Raw genomic sequence first — 21,428 nt, 5'->3', positions numbered from 1 at the left:
TGTAATGTACAGCCTAAGCTTTTATTTTAGGCAAACACCTGACTTTTTAAAATCTCATTTGATGCAACTCATGGGCTGAGCACTTCAGCATGAGTCATATTAGTTTCTTGGACTATCATTGGAAATGTGTAATTGCTCATAATCTTCTATAGACCTTACAGGCAGGTTCTCTCTTCTCCGTGCTTCATCTTTGTTGCTCTGACTTCTGAGTTTTAGCACTGAGCATATCTGAGCCCCAGATGAAAGGGGGAGAACTGGAGTACAGGGAGAGAGGTGTCTTTCTCTTTGTCATTTGAACAAAGCCTCAGTGTTTGTATTTTGCTGTCATTTGTTGCGAGGCGAATGACAAACACTTTGTCCACTGTGTTGCCTTGTCTTGATCGCCAGACTGAAATATTGCAGCATTCAGAATGGATAAAGGAAAACTCAGGTTGAATTCCCAGTTCCTGTTTCAGGAGTTTGCCCTCCTTTAAGGGGTTTGCCCTTGTTTATTCCTGTTGCCTAGATACCCACTTGGTGGGTTTTATTGCATTTTCCGTTTCTTTGATCACTTGTCATTGTTCCTGTTTTGTATTTCCCAACCCTGTGATTTGTCCTTCTACAATGTGGTTGAAAAGACGGGGCAAGTGGTCTCCTATTTTTTTTTTTTTAATGTATCAAGTCCATTCGGTTCATTCTTCCCCTTGTCCAAATGGTGCACACTTGCCGCCTTCTAGCTAAAATCTATTTCATACTAGTTCCCCTTCCATCATTTTATTCAGCCATAAAAGGCCAGGGTAAAGAGAAAAACTAAGCACTAAATGAATCACTGGTAGAACTGCATTGCGCTATATTTCCCCACCAAATATGCCATTTGTCTGTTAGTTATCATACTGTAGGGTAGGCTATTCAAATAAAAAGCCTGAGTATGACAGCCCTGTTCATGGGCTGATCCATGCCATCAGGCAGTTTTCAATGGGGCTCTTCAGTGGTTGCATGTCCTGCCACAGCAGGGTCAAGTGCTGTTTGTGTTTGGGTACAACGATGACAAAAAGTTGCCAAATCCTGAATTATCGACCATTTGCCAGTGTTGTGGAGTTATTTGTCATTTCCATAGAAGCTGGTTGTTCCTTCCTAGAAAAGAAATTGCTTCGAGCTTTTGCTTGTGGAACCTCCTGGGGGAAGTGGGGGATCAAGGAGAAAGTGAAATAAATATTTGTCTTTCTGCCAAACTTATTAAAAAAATGATGTGGACAGATTTTTGGCTATCGTAAGTCAGCCAAGTCATTGGAGCTATGCTGATTTACACCCTCTAAGCATGTGGGCCTAACTCAATAGTGGCACATTGTTGAAAAAAAATGAGCGTGTTTTAAAACACTAATAACAAAACAATCTTCCCTAGATGATGACCCCATTTCTCTCCCTCCCTCTCATTCAAAGATGTAAAGAAGTATCCCTGGCTGTACTTCTTATTTTGTATAAGACCTGATTTGCTCCCATGGCCTTTTTCTTCTTTCTTTTAATGAAGAGCACAAGAAAACTCGGTGCCATTCACTTTCTCCCACCCTGGGTTTTTGCAGCAGTTCATTATGAATGCAGAGCTGTGGGCTCTCGCTGCAGTCTTTGGACGCAGTTCAATACTGTACGTATTCTTGTGCTAAGATTTACGTCTTACATTCAAAAAAAGGGTCTTAAATCAACAAGCCTGTTAACATCTTCTCCAACTCTGGGTGCCTTGGAGATAAAATGCCACTGTTCTAATAGTGAATTCATCACTAATCTTAAAGAGGAATGGCCTCATTTGTGCAAGAAGGTCCTCTGAAGAACAGTTTCATTTGCCTCCATTTTTAAAAATTCCTCATCAGTTTTTTATTAATAGTTCATCAGAGAACTTTAGCGTCCTTGGTCCTATTGAAATCACCATTTGCCTTCCCTGGAAACAGGAACCTGCCCACTATGCTGCGCTTGAAGTTCTGACATTGGCAAGCTACTAGATCCTAGTTGTCTGTTTTACAGTGATAGAAGTGAGATAATGAACGTGCCAAAACAATACATGTACACGTGCAAAAACCACAAGCTTTTAATTTGTTTTCCAAAGGCAAATACAAAAAACCTTTGGTTAGCGCAGCTTACTATGCAAACAGTTATAAGAAGTATGCTTTATGACTTGTCATAACCCCATGGCTCTTCAGTAAAACCCATGGGTCCTGATTCTCCTCCTGTGTCATCCCAAGTTGAGGGTAAAATGAATGTTATTGCATTAAAATGGCCCGTGTGTATTTTGGTGCATACCGAATTTCGACTGTGAAGCTTATTGAACAGTGATTGGGTTTTATTGGGTGTGAATCTGCTACGTCTTCCTAGGAATGTAAATGCGGTAGTTCAAAACTGTTTATCACTGGTGGAATTCCACCGAGCAGAGTTATGCCAAGGGTATTTATAGCCCAATTCAGATCTCCTATACAAAACACTATCAACCATCTACTTGCATTAAGCAGTTTCATTACTTATTCCAGTCCTAGCCAGCTATTAGCATGCCTTTGTCTCCACATTCCTTCCAGCACACCGTATCCCACCATTTTGTGGAGCTGGGTTATTACATTGCCTTGTACGTGTCTTTGTTCCAGACTGGCAGGGAGTCCAGGGTGACCAGCAGCTCCATCTACCATTTGTCTTACTGCCTGTAAAAATGATTTTTTTAAAATGCATTAGATTATAAGAATTTTATTATTCATTTCAATAGAAAGCTAAGTTTTAGTACAGTGGCAAGCTACACTTAAAAGCCGGAGCAGCCAGCTGCAGTTTCTAAAGAGGAGTCAGACCTTGCCATGATAAACTAATGATTTTGCTCTAACCCTCACATTGGCACTGACAATCTCCGCAACCTTGATCCTTACCTGGCATGTAGGACTGTTGTGCAGATCAATGTTTCTGGGGCATTTTGAAGATCACTTTTATTAAGAAACATTTTGCTATTCAAATTGGTAGCTGTTGCTTTTTGCTACCCTTCTGATAATTTGAAAGATTACAATTTGGCCTTTCTTTCCTAAGTCATCAATGATACATGCCAGCAACTTGCTGACAAGAAGGTAAAAGAATACATTTCTGTCTCATGCCAGGCAGGTCACATTAGAGAAGCTGCGTTAGGAAAGTCTGCTTCATTTCTATGTTGGAGGGTCATTCCAGGACTTTTCAATTACAATATGCTCTGACATGTCAATAGCAGGGTTGCCACCCCAAGACTTTTTTTTTACTGACAATCTGACTTTTTTTCTGACAAACTTTTTGACTGAGTTATTTTATCTAATGTAACTATAACCCTTCTACCAGGCTCTGGACAAGCTCTGGGTTCAAATATAGGGACTTAGCACCAACCATAGTAAAAATGTTTATCAGTAAAATGTTTGCAGAGTATCAGTAAAAAAAATCTTTGGTTGACAATGTGTTTGACTACAGCAGTGATTTTACACCATGCTGTCCCACCCCAGGAGTCTCCTACTCACCTCTACATCCTCATGCCTCCTGACCAAATCCTGTACCATGTTTGCACACTATCAATGTTAATACTGAATGGCACCATTAAGAGGACCTTGTGGCACTGCAGAATATCATGGCAACCTGGTTAAGAATGCTGGTCATATATATATATACACACACCCTGAATGGTGCCCAAGGCCTAGTAAAACACAGCTTGATGTTGCTCAGCAAGCAGGGCAAGATTTTTGGCTTTCAGAACTATTTCCTTCTGCTGTTCTTCAATTGTCTCTGTCGATTTGCAATGCTGACAAGTCTCCAGCTATTAAAACCTCCCTTGTTTAGCTAGGCATATTTATAATAATTACTTACGCTGTTAATTTTACTCCTTTGTAAAGCCCAGAAGACTGCTTGGCATGAAAGGTGATATAGAAGTGAAGGTTTGATTGATGGATAGATTCAAATAGCTGCTGATTAGCATTGCAGAGGGAGAAGCACTTCATTGTTTCCATCTTTTCCCCACACCCAAACACGCATGTACAACATCCTACCTATGCGTCTAGTCTGTTCACATGCAGGGCCATCATAACCTGCTGGGCAATGACAAAAACAGATATCTCCTATCAGCACAGGTTCACCATTGTTCTGACATGGACCACAGCGGCACGCATTGAACTCCAATAGGTAATCATCCAAAGCCCGTTTCAGGTTTTGCCTTTTTGTTTCAATATTACCCAGATTGCTTCTATGTAGGATTTCATGTATTGGCTGTAGCTGCATAGGAAAGAAGAGAATATGGGAGGGTGAGCCCTTCCTCATTTCTGTATTGATGAGAGAGGAAGGAAGAGAGGGGGGGGGGGGGGGGGGGGGGAAGGGTGTCTTTATAATTGTTTCGGTGGATCTACAACAAAGAGAAACTTTTATTTTGTGAGCACATCCGAGCTAGCTAAGTGCTAGAATCATAGTATTATGGTACCTATGGGATAAAACCAGAACTTAACCTATTTTCCTAGATAGATACATATGTTTATGTGGACACAATAACACAGTTGGTCCCAAACCCTTCTAATTGCTGAGAAGGCCCATCATTAAAGACATCCTGCAAAACTGATCCTACATTCAGAGCCACAGCTGTTGTTGGTCTCATTATTTGATGATGCAACAATTGTACAAGCATTCTGCATGATCTCTGATTCCTTAGACCAAAACCCTTTGATAGGATCCTGTGAGATGTCAGTGTTATCAAATCTGAATTTCTGTCTACTTTGAATTTTGATTAGAGCACTATTAATCCTGTGCCAATAGATATACAGGTATATATCAGAATGTGCAGTGTTTTACATCACTGTGCAGCGTGGTACAGTTGAAAGGCATTATGCTATGGCATATAACATTTAAAATACCAGAAAGCTAATCTTTCCAACAAAATCTAAGTCTGCCATATGTTTAGGCCAAAATATTCTAAGGCAAACAACTTGAGCCCTCACTTCCTGATTTACCTGCTTTAATTGCAAATATCATACCAATTCCTATGGAAGTGCTTTGAAAACCAGGCCTTCATATGGATGTTCAAATAGAGATTGCAGAGTTGCAGAGAGTGGCTTATAGTATAGGGTGACCATATGAGACAATGTGAGATCTGGGTCACTGTCCCCTAGCCCATCAGGTCAATGGTGCTGCTGCAGGCAGAGGCAGGGGTGAAGCAGTGTGGTGCAGCTCTGGTATTACTATTCAGGCAGCTAAGGGAATCAATGCCTCATTAACGACCCATTGTTCTTTACTTCACAGGTGTTTATAATCATCTCCCGTTTTTAATTGTCACTCCATTAATCAAGCGAACCTATTTTAGTGCCATTTTGCTGTCTGCTACGACTTTGTATTTCACAGTTTGTGCTGCCCTGCACCCCATGCCCAGCACACTTGTTTTAATTTTCACCAGATGGCCGGGACCAGCCTCCGAAATCTAGGACTGTCCCAGCCCAGCTGGGACATATGGTCACCCTATTTATAGATGCAGGCAAAATGGCATGTAGTTACATATGCATATCAGCATATAGATATACATACACATACCTAGGTATATGTCTCATCTAAGAAAGTCTTTTGCAGGAAAACTGGGATTTACTCTTATTACAAGAGAGGAAGAGAATGTGTTTCCTGAGGGCTTCTGAAGCAGTCTATAGCTCTGAAAACAGTGCTTAGACAAATGTGCACAAGGGCCTTTAGCAAACTGAAATGAGCTACAGATAAGAGACGGTCAAATGGACGCGGGTGCTTATCAGCAGCCTGAACCCCCTCCAATTCCATGAGCAGTTGCAGAGCCCTTAGAGCAGCCAGCTGAGAGGTCATTGAGTGGGTTACTGGAAAATTACAGTAAATTTGGCCCAGAAATTGCTGGGAACTTGTGCAGCAATGTGGATAACCTGCAGCAGACTGCTCAGGAGTTACCGAAAGTGCTTCTGTCTTAACAGATCCTTTTGTCAATACAGCACGGGCCAGAATGTCCTGCAATTTCCCATTTGCTCTGCTAATAGGGTAGATAATTCCTGTTTCCTCATTCTCTCCTATCTTCTTTCCCACTTCTGTCCCTCCTGCTGTCAAAGTCAGAGGCAGATGTGCTTTTAAATTAGCATGAGGGGAATGGACCTGGACTAGCATGACTGCAGGCCTATAAAATTACCTAGCTCCTCCTCACTTCCTCTCACAGCTGTAGTCCCTGAGTAGCCTGGCAATTATAACCTCTCCTGGAAGATTTTTGTTCCTTTCACTGCACAGAGAGAAACGCCCAATCTGCTCCCCACTGCCACACTCTTACAAGAAAATGCCTTGTAAAAGGCAGTGGTTCACTGATGGATGGCAAGGGCACAAAGTAAAAGCTGCAGTGTCTGATAGCACTGAATTATTTTTCCCCCCTGCTTTCCCTTTCTTCCTCCTCCCTCTCCAACCCCCATTTCTGAAACCACTCGGGACGTTTCAGCAGATCGTTTCGTGTTGTTGGGCACAGAAGGTTCGGAGCATGTTCTGGTTTTCTCCCCCAAACTTTCACAGTTACCTATGATCAAAATCCTACCAAGAAAGTAAGCACAGAAGGTTTATTGGTGTCAATAAGGCTGTGCTAACTGACGCTTGCTGAATATCTAGCCAGAATAGGAAATCCAGCTAAATTAATTTACTTGTCTTTGACTTCTTTTCCAGGGCGTGTAAACTGGAGGCCCAGTCTGAGAACATGAGCAGACTCAGCCCCACCTGAACGCTGTGCTTTGTGGAACATGGCCCATCGCATCCGATTTTTAACAGAATTTCAGTGCCAAGACAAAACAATAGAAACTACAGACGAGACGGGCAGCAGCAGTCTCAGGTTGCTATACCAATCTGCCTCAGTGCTGACCATCAGAAATGCAGAGATCAGCTATTGGGGTAAGCTTTTTGCTTGCTTGCTTGCTGGTTCATGTATCTGGCATTGTAGCTGACATTAAAGAGGCAGACTGAGTTATGATTTGCTGAGTTTTTTACCATAAGCACCGAGACCGCCATATATTTTTAGGCCATCAAATGACGATATTTGATTACTACAGCCCAGGACCACTCTGAAGTGAAAGCCTACCTACAAAAGGCTGCTAGTTCAGGATGTTTATTGAATTAATCCTATAATCTGAGCTTGAAACCTTGAACTACCTGAACGCTCTTGTTGTTCTTTTTAACAAAAGCAGGGCATATAGAAAGCATGGGTTCAGCAATGGCTAATTTCTTTCAGCCATTTGAAATAAAATAAACTTTTAGAACAGCTTTTCTACCAGCCTAACATGAAGTTGTCCCTGGCTTTTTATTAAAAAACCGTCTTTGTCAGTGAACAAATATAAACTTTGCACCCAAGTTAGAACAATCTGCAGGCAACCTTTCTGTGCACATCCCCCTGACACTGGCACTCTTCCTCATGAAGTGTTTTGTATTACAACCAAGAGCAATTTTACAGATTTTGCCCAAAGCAGCAATAGCCTGGAGACATCTCCCTTGAGAAAGATAGCTCCCTAGCTGTACAAAAAAATCTCTGCAGAATTGATTGGCCAGAAACTGAAATAAAAGCAAATCCATCTGAGTCTTTTTTTAAAAAACATGGGGTATTTGACATTTCTTCTTTCTAGGTGGCTTTACGTTTTACACAGTGGTAAAAGCAGGAAAGCCAAAAAAGGGGGAGTGAAGCCAAAAAATGTCAAAGCACCTCATTATACCCTAGCAGTGCAATATAGCCCGTAAAACCATCTCTGTACCCTAACTAGAGAACTCCATTCTCCACCTCCTCTCTGTTACGCTTCCTTTAGAAGAGTAGACCCTGCTTCATGGCACTGAAGGGCAAAAATTCATTATAGCTATGCATGGGTGCAAATAGACATCATATTTGTCCCAGAATAAAGCCTTTTGTCCCAGGATTCTGCAGACGTACAAGTCTGCTGTCCTGCTTCAAGTCACTCTGAAGTAAGTGGGATAAAATGTGCTTCTGCTTCTTCCCAGGACCCGGCTGTGTGCATCTATAAGATGATTGTGCTTTCTCCCAGGACAAGTTGGGCAGGCAGAGTGCTCTTCTCTGATGGGGAAGCAGCAGGGCAGCTTGGAAGGACTACCTGTGTAAATGATTGTGGCATGCCTTTTTTCGTATGCATCAAACTCTGGGACAGTCAAGCCCGTGTCAAATAATGGTGACAAGCTGGCAGAGGGTAGATTCAGACTAGACATCAGGAGGCGCTACTTCACAGTCAGGGTGGCTAGGAGCTGGAACCAACTTCCAAGGGAAGTGGTGCTGGCTCCTACCTTGGGGGTCTTTAAAGGAGGCTGGATGAACACCTTGCTGGGGTCATTTGACCCCAGTACTCCTTCCTGCCACGGCAGGGGGTCGGACTTTATGATCTGCTCAGGTCCTTTCCGACCCGACCAAATATTTACAGCCTCAAAGGGCAACGTGCCAAAGCTCAGGTTTTCTTTCTTCTTTTCTTTGGGTCAGGGCATGACAGGTAAGTAACACAAAGCTAGGATGCAGAAAAGCATGCACTGCAGCAGCATCCACTCTAGTATCTATATGAGGTACTTGCAATTATGAGCATGTAAGCTGTCTCGGTCCACAAGCAATAAACCTCGTAATGGGTTAAAGGCAGATAGCAAGGTATCACTACTAGTCCATGAGTTTTGTAGTGACAGTGTGGGAGCTACATACTGAGCCTCCAGGGCTGGGAGAGGATCCCATTCCCTTCTAGCCACTTGGTGGTTTCCTGTTGACTTGGGAAGATGCACAATTCAGCTGTAGTGAGAGTAACAGTGAGTGATGTGATCACTGAAAAGGGTTCTTCAAGAAACTGCTTACTTCTGCCCAGAGACGCATCAAAAATTAACCTCTATGCTAATCTAGCATGAAGCTTCTTGTCTGCCTCACCTCTTGATGTTGTCACAAAGAAATGCACTCCCCATTGTGAAATGTATGAGGTTACCAAATCAGTGGCCCATTACATTTAATCTTGTTCTGTGATGGGATCACAATAAAAATATGAAATGATCTGGTCTGCTACACTTTCATTCCTTTTAGCTGTGGAGTTTCTTCAACTGCAAGAAGTCTTACCTCAAAATCAATAACAGCAGGATTATATTTTAATGACCTTCCCCAGCGCCGATACATATTGGCGTTCTGGCTGCTTAAAAGGCTTTCGGCTGAACCAGTATCTCCACCTTTAATCCGAGGAATAATATCTTCCACAACAGCATTTTTAGTTTCATGACCTGGAAAGTTGAATTATACTTACACATTAGTTAGTGCTGCCACAAATTCACTAGTGTAGTAAAAAATACTTAATCAACGGGACTCTATGTCCCCTTCTGCCCAGAAGAGCCCAGATCTCGACAATTAACCAGTGCAAGCTTTTCCATTGACTTCAGTGAAATGAGGTAAGCAAAGCTAAGCAGCTTTTCCCATTACTACAAGCTGGTTTCTAATGAGTTAAGCAGTACAGGTGCCATAAGCATGGTAATATAAAAGTTAAGGACCTTACATGAACTCCTCATTTCTAATTCTTCTATCTGGCTTAGATTTATATAAGACACAGTCACTGTCGTATATCACTTTCATGCTCCCCAGCATATATGCAATAATAAGAGCTATGTTAATAGCAATGTAATTTTGTCATGTCATCTGTACAAGTCAAAGTGTTTTACAAATTTAGGTGTCAGTTTTCCCCAGCATCCACTCCTTGTATTACAGATGTGGAAACTGAGGTTCAGATAAAAAAGCAATTAGTGCAAGGTCATGCAGTTAGTTACTGGCAATTATCATATAAGAAGGAAATCCAGACCTCTAGAGTCTAAAGAAAGATCGTGGAGATAAAAAAAAAAATGTATTCAAAGGGACTATGGAATAAAATAGAAAGGAAGAGATAAACTTTCTAATCTAAACATTAGAGCTCATTGAGAAAGTTCCACTGGAACGGTTTTGGAGAGCAAATGCCACTCCCACAAAGTTGAAAGTTCTTATAGGGAAATTTCAATGTTTCCAACATTTTCACACAAAATGTTTCATTTGGATGCGTTTGATCTGAATCAAAATAGTTCATTTTGTTGAACTGACCCAATATACCGTTACGAGTCAGTTCAATATTAATCTGCAGGGGAGTGTGTAGACGAAACGGGGGCCCTAAATCAAAGCGGTGGGTTTTAAAAAACACTGCTTCAGTTTAGGGCTGATTAAACCCCCGTGTTGTGCACATACCCTGCTGACTTACCTGCCTCTCCGGAGGGGAGGGTGAGCTGCTGGCGGGCGGAGCGGTCCCTGGCTGCGGGGGGCTGGTGCTTCCCTCCGCGGCAGCAGTGTCCCCCACCCAGGCAGCACCCACCTGCAGCACCCAGCTTGGGCAGTCCTGGGGGGCACCACAACCACGGAGGGAAGCACCAGGCCCTGGCATAGGTCAGGCCAGCAGGCAGGCTCCAGGGGAAAAAAAAAAGATCAGGCTCCCTGCTTTTCTTGGGGAGAGCCTGCTTTCCCCGGTTGTTGCCAGGCTGCCTGCAGGGCTTCCTGCAGAGCCGTGGAGCTGCACAGAGCCCGGTGCTTCACTCCGCGGCTGTAGAGGTAGCAAACTAAAACTCCTTAAAGGTGTTTTCATTTGCTGTGCCGCAAGTCATTTAAGGCAAATTACACTGCCAAATTTTCTACAGCGGCTGGAATTAATGTGCAATGCGCCACCGAGGAGTGCAAGCACCAACACCATTAAAGCGATGCAGAAGCATTTAGCCCTCTCATTAGCCCACATGCCTCTCATTAACTTTCTCTCTGATTTGGCATAAAAGCTAATATTGCAATATTGGAATTACTTCTGGAATGAGAATTGCTATTAGCACTTTGCTTTAACCAAAATAAATACCTTGAGCCAGATACTTAGCTGGGGTAAACCAAAATAGCATCTCTAAAATCCGTGGATTTACGCTGATTTGCATCAATTAAGGATCTTGATACCAAATGCAGCAAATCCATTTGATCGCTCTTGAGGCTGTGGTTAACTCTGGTTAGCTGTTGAGGTGTGGGTACCTTGACTTAACTTTGAGGTAGAGTTTAAAAGGAATTTCCCTTGACAAAAACTGAATTTAAATTACTTGGGGGAAATGTTATAGAAATGAACTAATTTGACAAATACCACAACCCATCATTTATGTTGAGAGGTTCATAAAGCTCCTTCATTTTCATCCATTCCTATTTTAAACTACCATGTAACCTCAAAAGCCAAGCAGTCAACAATCAGCTAACAGCAACAGCAACACTGAGCCAAATAAGCAGCATCAATGGCTGAATTTCTAAAACTGCAGTTTTACCACTAACACGAGGAGTGAAACCAGCTTGAGATTTATTAGCAGGAAACATATATTCTGATTAATTTGAAAACTTCATACCAGTTTGAAGAGCTCCTTTTTGTTGACATTCACTGTATGAAAGTGTTACTTTTCCAGTTATATCAACCTTACTGATGGAGAGGCCTAGTGATACACCAAAACAGGAACTTACTTGTTCAGCTTCAATACCTGAAAAAACAAAAATATAATGAATTACATTATTATTCAGAAAGATGCTGTTTTTCTCAATATTATTTGGTAGGGACATGTCATCCAGAAAAAAAATATATATGTATATACATCTGTGGAAGCCAAATAATTAGTGATGTCTAAGAGTTTCTGGAAGCTGTTTTGCACAAGCCTTCTCCATCCATGTGTGGTGCCAATGGTTTGGTTGGGTGTCTCAAGCATAGCTCCTAAGTGATGCAAAGGGCAAAAAAGTGTTCTCGCAATATGTATTAGAAGAAATCAAAAATCTCAGCTTTAAAAAATGTGTTTATGTCAGGTTTTGTTCCACCTGTTTAAAACTCTATTTTCATACAGGTACCATCCTTATATGGAATACATCTGAATTGATCCACTAAAATCGATGCATTTAGAGACCAATTTTCAGTAGCTAAGGAGCTGACATGATATCCCTGGTAGTAATTTTTAAGCTAAAATCCTGTACCGGCAGCAGAAAGTGATCCGAAGAAAGAGATGCAGAGATCCTGACAAACTGAAATCCACTTTCATCTTTTTATTTGGTCTAACCAAGTAGGCCTGCCTGGGACAGACAGGTGAGATGCTCACAGATATAATTTGCCATATTTCCTTTAGCTAGCTGTGGATAAAACCCTATGTCTTTTTCTTTTCTTTCCTTTACCTTTTTTGGGCCAATGGTTAAGAGCTAAAAAATGAGGATGCTGAAAAAACATCATAGTAAAATAGTTTGCCTGCAATGGTTTTAATGGATTAATGTGGACAGGTTACTGAATGAGGCAAAAAGAATGGCTTGCAGATCATCTTCAGGACAACTTGTCAAGCACCTGTTTGTTGCAAAAGGAATCAAAACTTGTGGAAGAGCTGATGATATCTTTTATTAGAACAACTAGAGATTTGCAAACAAATTATTTTATTTATTTGCAGGCTTTCAGGCGCACTCGCCCTTTATCAGGCATAGGAGAGAGAAGAGATTGTAAAAGTTCTCCTAGGTACACACAAATGTTGTTGTGTTATCTTAACAATTACTTCTAAATGTAGGCTAACATACTTTCGTTGTAAGGAAGTTTTGGCACATTATGAGCTGGCCGCGCCAACACGAGCAGCAGACTGCGCAGTTGTTACTGCACAGTTACCTACTGCTTGCATAAGCAAGTACTAAACGACTGCGCAGTAAACCAGCGTTACGGCACAGTCCTGTCCCCAGACAGGTTTTTCAGATATTACTGTGCAGTAACGACAAGCTCATTACTACTGCACTGTAGCGGTGCATCATGGTCAGTGCGCGCCAACACTACTGCGCAGTAGCGCCTCATGTAGACATGCCCACTGAGGATCAAACTGTATAGAAATTAATGGCAATTTGTTATCAGTGGAGGCATGAGGATGAGACTCATAATACAGTCCCAACTTTTAGACAGCCATTTTTTGTCATAGATCTCAAAGTATTTTACAAATATTGCTGAAAAGACCAAAGTCACCCAAGACATCATCCAATATCAAAGACAGTAATAAAACCCAAGCCTTTTTGATTGTCAAGACAGTGCACTGCTCCCCAGATGACACTGCTTCCTATTTGCTACAGTCTTGTGGGACCCACTTTTGCTCCCATTAAAGTTTACAGCAACACTCCTTTAAGCCAGACTTTGTTCTTCTATCACATATCAATTGTGATAAAAATTGTCATAAAAAGTCAGTGGAGAGCAACTGAGACCAAGATCTGCTCCACTGACTTCACTGGTGCTGGAGCAGATGCTGAACACGTGAGGTACTAAGTTTCCCAAATAAAGCAATCTGTATCTTGAATTCCCATTCATTTCAGAAGGTACTCAACACCTCATTGCCCATGGCCTTTTGTGCCAAGAGAGGGTCTCATCACATTGTAAACCTGGACCCCTGAGAAAGATTAAACACGTAGCATTCAATGACTTGAACTAAAATATTCAACAGCTGTAAATTGAAGTGGGTAAAATTCATTCACCCAAAGCAGCACGAATGATTGCTTAGCTCAGTGTTGGAGTGCCATAAAATTAAAGTTGAGTAACACCCTGATTAATTGATTCACCATGGCTCCCATTGAGTAATTATGTTCAGCCAGGGTCTGTCAATACAATTTGCTATTGGTTGGAGCAAAACTGTAGATCCAGTGTTGATAAATGTTAAGTGGTTATCACTGCAAAAGGGTGGTCATACAAAATATTGGCACTTTGGGGGAGGGGAAACCATTATTGGTTATCATCTGATATAATTTCAGATAGTTAAATGTGTTCTAGTCATTAGATTTATTGCTGTATTTTGAATTAATCATAATGTATAAAGGCTTTTTCCACATTATTCTCTGTGGACTGTTTCTCCCCTAAATGCTGTTATAACCGTTAACAAATTACACAGTTTTTTTTCTGGTAAGTAATAAAACAATAGTCATTTATTTTAAGAAGGAGGAATGAACAACATGAATGGCATAATTTATAAGGGACATAGCCTGAGATTCCCCATTCACTTGCACTTTGGGCCAGATCCAAGAAAAGGACCTTCGGTTCTTAAAACTGGGAGCCATGCACAGTTTAGGTGCATACGTCTCAAAATGCAACCCTGTAGCTCCTTGCTTAGCTCGCACCAGGAGTGGATCTAGGATGTGTAAAGAGGGAGCTGTTGGTGATACAAAGCTCACTGTACATGTGCTACACAGTCCAAGGGTGGCACCTCACCCTTTATGGGACCCTAATTCTGGAGGAATCTGCCTTCATTTTCGAATGTAAAATTTCTCAGATATCTAAACGTCTACTTCTGTACATCCAGGCGTGCCTCAATCTTGACTGTCAAACAGCTCCATCTTAGTTCATGCTTAAACCCCACTGAGATCCAGAGACTTCAGCTTCTTTTCACCAAGCTCATGGAGCCCCATCCAGTCAGAAAATACCTACTACATGCTGCCTGCATCAAAATGCAGTGGCAGCCAGCTACCACTTTTCTTTAGACAATGTTACAGGGTGTTATGTACTATTTTACAATAAGACAGTAATAAGATACCCAGCCAGGATGTGAGAGACCTATTTTCAGGTCCCTTGAACTCTCACCTCCCAGAATATCCCCATCACCAAGTGAGCCACTCCTTCTTGGGGGCCATTTGACACCTGTACCATTGACTTTGTTCCAGTTTGCAGAAATGGCTTAAGGATTTATTGGGCCAGAGAGAGAGCGAGAGCAAGAGAGTGCACAAGAAAGAACATGACTCCAAAGCTTAATGCTGAGAGAGCTCACTTGGTGGGGAGGCCAGCCCTCCTTCCAAGGTGTTCCAGTATTTTACCTAACAATGTTAATGGATAAAATACTGATGTGGTATTTGGAACAGATAGGTTGAAGATATGACTCCCCAGAAGCATAAGGAGAAATTAAATGTGGGCCTTGTACTGGGTGAATGCTATAATTACTGAGGTATTGGATAAAAAGGGGACCCCTCCTCCAGTTGTGTTTTGCTAGAATACAGCTGCTGGCCTCCGAGAGGACATATTGAATCAAAACCCCTCCTGCGCCCTTGGGTGAGAGAGATGGGCTCCAGCAGGGCATGGGTGTAAGGCAGGCACCAAATGAATCAATCCTGTCAAGACTTATGCTCTTTTGAGCAGATCTAGGAGCATATTCAAAGCACCTGGGGAAACTGGATGCTGAAGACCAACATGCCTATGCTGCACGGGCACTTCCAGGTTCAGGAAGCAACTGAACGGGGGCTCTGAGGATCTAAGTTTTGGAGTTGAAAAGCAAAATCTTACCTAAATCCCACATTAAGTGGCTGCATCCTTTGGTGGATTTGGATCTAAGAGCCAACCCAGTTTTCTAGGACACCGAGTGATCAGTTTATACCAACTCTTTCCAGGTGGTGATACAACAGTGTCCTCACCTATACGCTTAGCATACCATATAGTGCTGTGTGACCTGGTAAATGTTGACTTTTTAATAGTCTCCAGTATAGATGGAAATTGTACAAGTATCCTACATTAGAGTGAAAATTACATCCCTTCAGGGGCACGTTTTTGCCTTTTGCAGAATTTCAACATCCCTCATTCCTAAAATAAGGTGCCATGTCGCTATAAATTTTCTCTTCTCAGATACACGGTAAGCACAAGATAAAGTAAAATAATAGCCCCTGTCCTCCTGTCATTGATTCATTCTTCCTCTTAGCTTGGCAGTCTGCTGCTTCAAGTTGTGCTCGCCAAGATCTTGCTCACCTCTTTATCACTCACCCCTCAAGTCAAATAAAACGGGTTGAGAACACAGAGTGCATTCAAGAATAAGGGTGTAGGTTGTAGCCGTGTTGGTCTAAGGACATGGGCAGACAAGGTTCTTTGAATGAATCTGATATCTTTTATTAGACCAACTTCTATAGTTGGAAAACAATTATTAAGCGCTTGGGGGTCACATAACGAGTTAGCATGCTAGTTAGAGTCTCATTCGTTATCAGAATTAACCAGACAAATCACTTCACCAACTAAGAACGGCCATGCACCGTTCAAGAATAAGGGCATCTGCTTTCAGAACGCTGCGCCAGTGACTTCAACTGGGAATGATCTCTTTTGTAATACTCTCTATGGTTGGGGCTACATATTGAATTCATGGAGTTATATGGAACCAACCTATTCCAGCCCAGATCTCAAACTGGTGTAAATTATGATAGTTCTGCTATGTTCATTTATACCAGAGACAGACCCCAGTTCAGCACCTGATTCCTCTTAGGTATTAGTATTGCTATCGTCACCTAGCCTAGTTGCTACCATCGCAGTCTCCTAGTTAACCCCTACCCTTTTCCCCCAGATTGGAGTAACCAGTGCTGACCCTTTGCATGTGTAATGCCTGCTTGTATCACTGGCTGTGTCAGGGCCGTGGTATCTATCACACTGCGGATGGCTTTGCAGGAGCTACGAATCTGGCTAGTGCGCTGATGTACTATGTTGTTGCTCTTCTACGCTTCATACATTTGATTAGCAGCGACTTTATGCGTCGACTTTCCAGAGACCGACGTGCATGCAGTCCAAACAGCTGTGGATGATATGTTACACAAACAAGATTTACAGGCAGCCTTCTGCAGTCCTGCACACCTTCATTTTTTGAAAGCTAGAACAAGTGCAACTCTGTCATTGCCTCAGATTAAAAGCCAGCCAGTGTAAAATGGCAGGTATAATGCCAAGTACAATGCATTATTTACATATTCAGAACAAACAAATGCCTTTGAAATTGTCTGGATCTGTCTGCATGATGCTTTCTTACTCGCCGTCTCTGCTAGCAGGTATAATTGGAGCGACAATTGTTGCCAGCAGTGTGAAGGGAATTTCTTGGAGTCTCACCCCCTGATGCACCTGCATTTGTGTTGCTCAGCCCAACCCTTTTAGAGAAGAGCTTGTTTATTAGACTGCATCCCATTAAGGGCTCCATCATATAGCGACCTTCACTAGCAAATAGATGAAGTGTGAGTGAGGTATCGTTCTTTCCTCTGGCTATTTGTCTGCATTTGTTTTGTTCCTGAGCAGTCAGTTATTAAGTTTTCAGGCTTCAAAATATGGACTTAAATCTCGTTTGACATTCTGAACCAGTTTTGACATTCACAACCAGTCTCTCCCCTGAAAAATGATTTTTTTCCCCTGCCTGGTGGTCATCTCTCTTCCCATTGTGTTAAGTTAGGGAAAGGGGAAAAGAAGAGTTTCAGATCTGGGAAATCACCAGTGCCAAAGATAGCATAAGATGCTTACTTGTTGCACAATTACTTGGTGGAAGGGGTGAAACCCCAGAAGATTGACACAGCAAAGGAAGGAAGTGAAGGAAATGCAGATTCTTCCCTACAATACTTATTGCCACGGCGGTCTGATGTGAAAAAACAGACCAGGAAGCCCTTTCAGTGACCATCCTACTTTCACAGAAGATCTTAGCTGCTTGTTTAACTAGATGTTTTCCAGAGGGACCTGCCTGTCCTCCTCCTGGCATTGTGTTAAAGCTGCAAAATTTGGATACAGGTTGTATCTGGACTTAGAAACTACTGATCCCCAAAGCAGTGACATAAAAAGGGGTTGGGGAGTGGGGCACAAATATTGCTAGGGCAGTAGAGGGACACTGGAGTGGTGCTTGAGGAGGGCACCTTCGCCACCCCTGAACTCATTTTGCCTATGGGAGAGGGAAACTTTAACTGAGAACATCACCAATTCTACGTGGGTCACAAACTTTCCAATTGAGGGTTAGAGCACAGAGTCTTCTGAATGGTCCTGCTGAGAGAGAGGGGCATTAAACATACCAGGGATGGATTCATTTCTGCTTAATTAATCCTGTGGCAGCGATGCTAATAGTAGGAATTTGACATTCCTTCACTTCAGTGAGTGATCTGGGGGGGAAGTGGGCCCTGTCTGGTTCATTTGACATCTCACAGCAGGATAGAGGCTAAATAAACTAACCTGGAACTTCTCCACCTTAACTTTTCTCATAGCTTTGGTCATATACCACAGAGTGACCCATAGGGGAGTTGGTACAGCTGATGTCTATCAGGGCAGCCTCAACTGATGTCTATCAGGGCAGCTCCGTTTCTGTACCAAAAATACATGAGCTGATGATACAACCCATGACATTGAACCTGCCATTAAATGTAGCACGCCATGAAATGTACTGAAGCCATGAATGATAAAGCAGCAGTAATTATGCAGAGTGCCTAGGTTTATGAACTAAGTCCTGACCAGGCTCATCAAGGCCATGAGGTCTATCTTCACCTCAGCTGTTCTTCAGCAGGGAGGGCAAACTATAGAGGGTCAGCGTAGGTAACGTGAATGCTTTGGAACGATGTCTATTTATATATTTGTGCAAAATGGATCGTCCTCAACAGAAGAGGTGGAGAGACATCCACCCTTGGATGAACTATAGTTCAGGACTTAGCACACTCTCCTGGACAAAGAGAAGATGTATGGGTTAAAATCCTCCCAAGTTGTTGACCAGAGATACCTCACAGGCTTTCCTGCCCCCTGAGCCAAAGGTGATGCCTACACTAAAAAAAGAACAAAGTTTTATTTTGGAAAGAACCAGGAAGGTCTTGTTTAATTTCCATCCATACTTTTGTGGACTCTTTGCTTGAGTAACCAGACCAGAATGCCAGGTGTTGATCCATAGCTCTATCTAGCATATGGAGCCTGGGTCAATACTGGGCGATGCCATGAGGTAGAAGACTATATACATCTTTGGCCAAAACACCTGTGAGGTACACACTACTGTAGCAATGATAGTATTAGTGCTCCATGCCTGGGGTGCAGATGAAGAAAGAACCCTATAGGGATTTTTAATTACCTATAATCTTTACCATAATGGGATAGTAGAGTAGAAAGCAATTCATACAGAATTTGTAGTGTTTTTCTAACCTGTTCTCCTCATTTCTTCTTTGTTAACAACCAAGATATATTCAAAGACGCCTCCCATAGTCCCAGACGTCATGAAATGGGTACCGTAGTCATTAATAAATTTGGCATACATTCCATAATTGTATCTGTCTGGAAGCTCCATTAGGGCCTGAAACATGTCTTCATCCAGAACTATGTTATCCCTTCTCATTTTGAAACGTGCAGTCTGTACCTTGGTTACACCTCTAATGAATTCCAGATTCTGCAGGTAAAAAAATATATGTAGCAGAAGTTACCCGTAAACTAAATATTAAAGGACAAAGAATGCACAAGTCCACTTTGCAGAAGATCAGGAAAAAAAGCATTAGCTGGCTTTCTTTTGTCTGAGAGACCTATAAAGGTACATTACCTAAGCCTGAGTTTTAACTCCTGTGTATCAGGAGCATCTTCACTGAAATCAATGGAGATATTTTAGTTTAAAACTGTGCCAAGTCATGCTGCCAATATGTACAGTTTTATCTCAGATCTAATAATACGTGAAAACATATAAGAATCTACCCCTTCTAGTTGCATAGAAATCTTGAAAGTGGGTCCAAGCTGTACCTTAAAGGTTCAAAAGCCTAAAGTAAGCCTGACATTTATTAATTGATTTACATATCCAATTTCCCAGCTGGAGGGAAGAGGAAGGGTGGAGAAGGGGGAAATTCAGGATATGTGATCACTTGGGGCTTTAAGGAAAATCAGAATTACCGCCCATGCACACCCCCAAATAAGGTGCCAGCATCTTCTAGTCTTTTCCAGGAATTTATGTTTTTTGTTCACTTTTGCATTTCTTTCGGGCTAGATGAGACAATGAAAGAGAATTAGCATGTTACATTGTAGTTTTCTGCAAAGCATTGAAATGGGGAAGAGCAAGTATGTCAGTGGCTCGTTCTATAAAGGTCTACGAAGTGTGTGTATCTATAACTACCAAACTTCTCGTTGGCAAAATGTCCCATCTCCCTTTCTTTCCTCAGCTCAGCATTAACTGGATATGGCATCACCGTGGGACCCTCCCAGGATATAACATTAGTACCAGCGGACGATACCGGTCCCCTAAGTCCACATAACTGGTGAGCTTTCTCTTGCAAGTTCTTTCATTGTACTAAGTCTCAGAATCAGGTGCAATAAAAAGGGCCCTTTTAATGATTCTTTTAATAACTGAGCATTTCGTTGCTGGAAACAAAGAGATACTAAATTCTTTAGCAGTTTTGAAGGCACTTAAGGGCACTGTCAAAATAATTCTCCTGTAGTTTCCATGAGAGAAATAGATGCAAGGCATGGTATAAATGTGAAATAGTACTATTACCATTAATATTATTACATCTGAAAAGGGTCACCACATAACTGTCAATGACATAAGCCTTCTACTAAATATAAACCCTTTTTCTTAGTACTACTTGTACTATGATATCGTACTATGATATTTTCAACCGATGACACAATTGTGGCTCATCTTACCAACATATTGCAGCTCGTATTAATTTGAAAAAGATATATTTGCCATTGGAGCTCATTCCCTCAGGACAACTGCTTGATGAACATTTTGATTTTTCCCCTCCCTCTTCACCACTTTCAGTATTTCTTTATTTATATGCTTAATGTAGTCATGAAACAGGACGGGGTGAGATGACATGTGTTCTCATACTCCATAATTCAATTTTATTCCCATTCCCTGTTTGCTTAAATGTAATAAGAACAACAAACAGGATTACTAACGATCTCACATGTGCAATTACATGAACAAATTAAGGTACAATTACTAGTGTGTTTTTTTTTTTAAATGCAGTTACGGGAATAAACTAACATAAGTTACACCAAAATCATATAAGACATTATTGAGAATGTGTGCATCTTGTTTTTGTTACCTTCTCATTATACTGTGTGAAATTCTTCAGAGATCCCTTTCCCTTTGATAAACTGTAACCAAGCTCAAATTTGACAGGTGAGTCCTCAGGAGTTACTCCAAAAGTAATGCCAAAATTCCTGGATTTTTCCTTTTTTAATGCCTCAAGCAAGTCTTTTGAATCATCATAAAACTCAAAAGAGAATCCAGAATCAGCATGAGCCTGAAATAAGAGGAAGAGGCATTATTTTTTTACATATTAGCTTCCTCTTTAAATCCACGCTCTCATTTAAAGACCCAATCCCACTCCTGTTGAAACCAGTGGCAACATCAACAACACTGTCCCTGACTAAACGTAATGCAGGATAAAGAACTGAGAAAAATGCCTTTTCCTTTGGAAACTTAATCACAGCTAAGCTTTGGGAGAAAAATATTTAAAGTTAAGCATTTTGCCTCATCTGTCTCCAGTCAGGGGAAAAAATTGTTTTTATTTTTTATTAATTTTATATTCACTGAGCATCCCTGAGACTCTCACAGTCCCTCTCTGTGATTAGACTACATGTAGAAGGCAGGGTAAATTTGTACCTTATAGACTAACTAAATCAGAGACGTGTAGCATAAGCTTCCATAGGTAGAGGACTTACTTACTCATCAGACTGCGTGTGCCATCC

The 21,428-nt window shown here is 41.7% G+C and overlaps 1 protein-coding gene across 1 annotated transcript in view; it reads right to left on the bottom strand.

Annotated features, from left to right (window-relative positions):
* Positions 1–2,086: 2,086 nt before the first annotated feature.
* C8A (complement C8 alpha chain) overlaps positions 2,087–21,428 on the bottom strand; it is a 36,594-nt gene continuing 17,252 nt past the window's right edge. The window contains exons 6-11 of the mRNA XM_006025733.3: positions 20,780–20,980; positions 18,894–19,134; positions 11,371–11,499; positions 9,059–9,216; positions 4,005–4,227; positions 2,087–2,660 (exon numbers count right to left, since the gene is read on the bottom strand). Of these exons, the coding sequence (XP_006025795.1) occupies positions 2,509–2,660; positions 4,005–4,227; positions 9,059–9,216; positions 11,371–11,499; positions 18,894–19,134; positions 20,780–20,980 (1,104 nt within the window). The 3' untranslated portion in view covers positions 2,087–2,508. The remainder of the gene's footprint in view (positions 2,661–4,004; positions 4,228–9,058; positions 9,217–11,370; positions 11,500–18,893; positions 19,135–20,779; positions 20,981–21,428) is intronic.

The sequence above is a fragment of the Alligator sinensis genome, unplaced genomic scaffold, assembly GCF_000455745.1.
Source record: "Alligator sinensis unplaced genomic scaffold, ASM45574v1 scaffold941_1, whole genome shotgun sequence".
Lineage (NCBI taxonomy): Eukaryota > Metazoa > Chordata > Crocodylia > Alligatoridae > Alligator > Alligator sinensis.
Note: the sequence above shows the minus strand (reverse complement) of the source record. Positions and strands in the feature narration are given on the sequence as shown.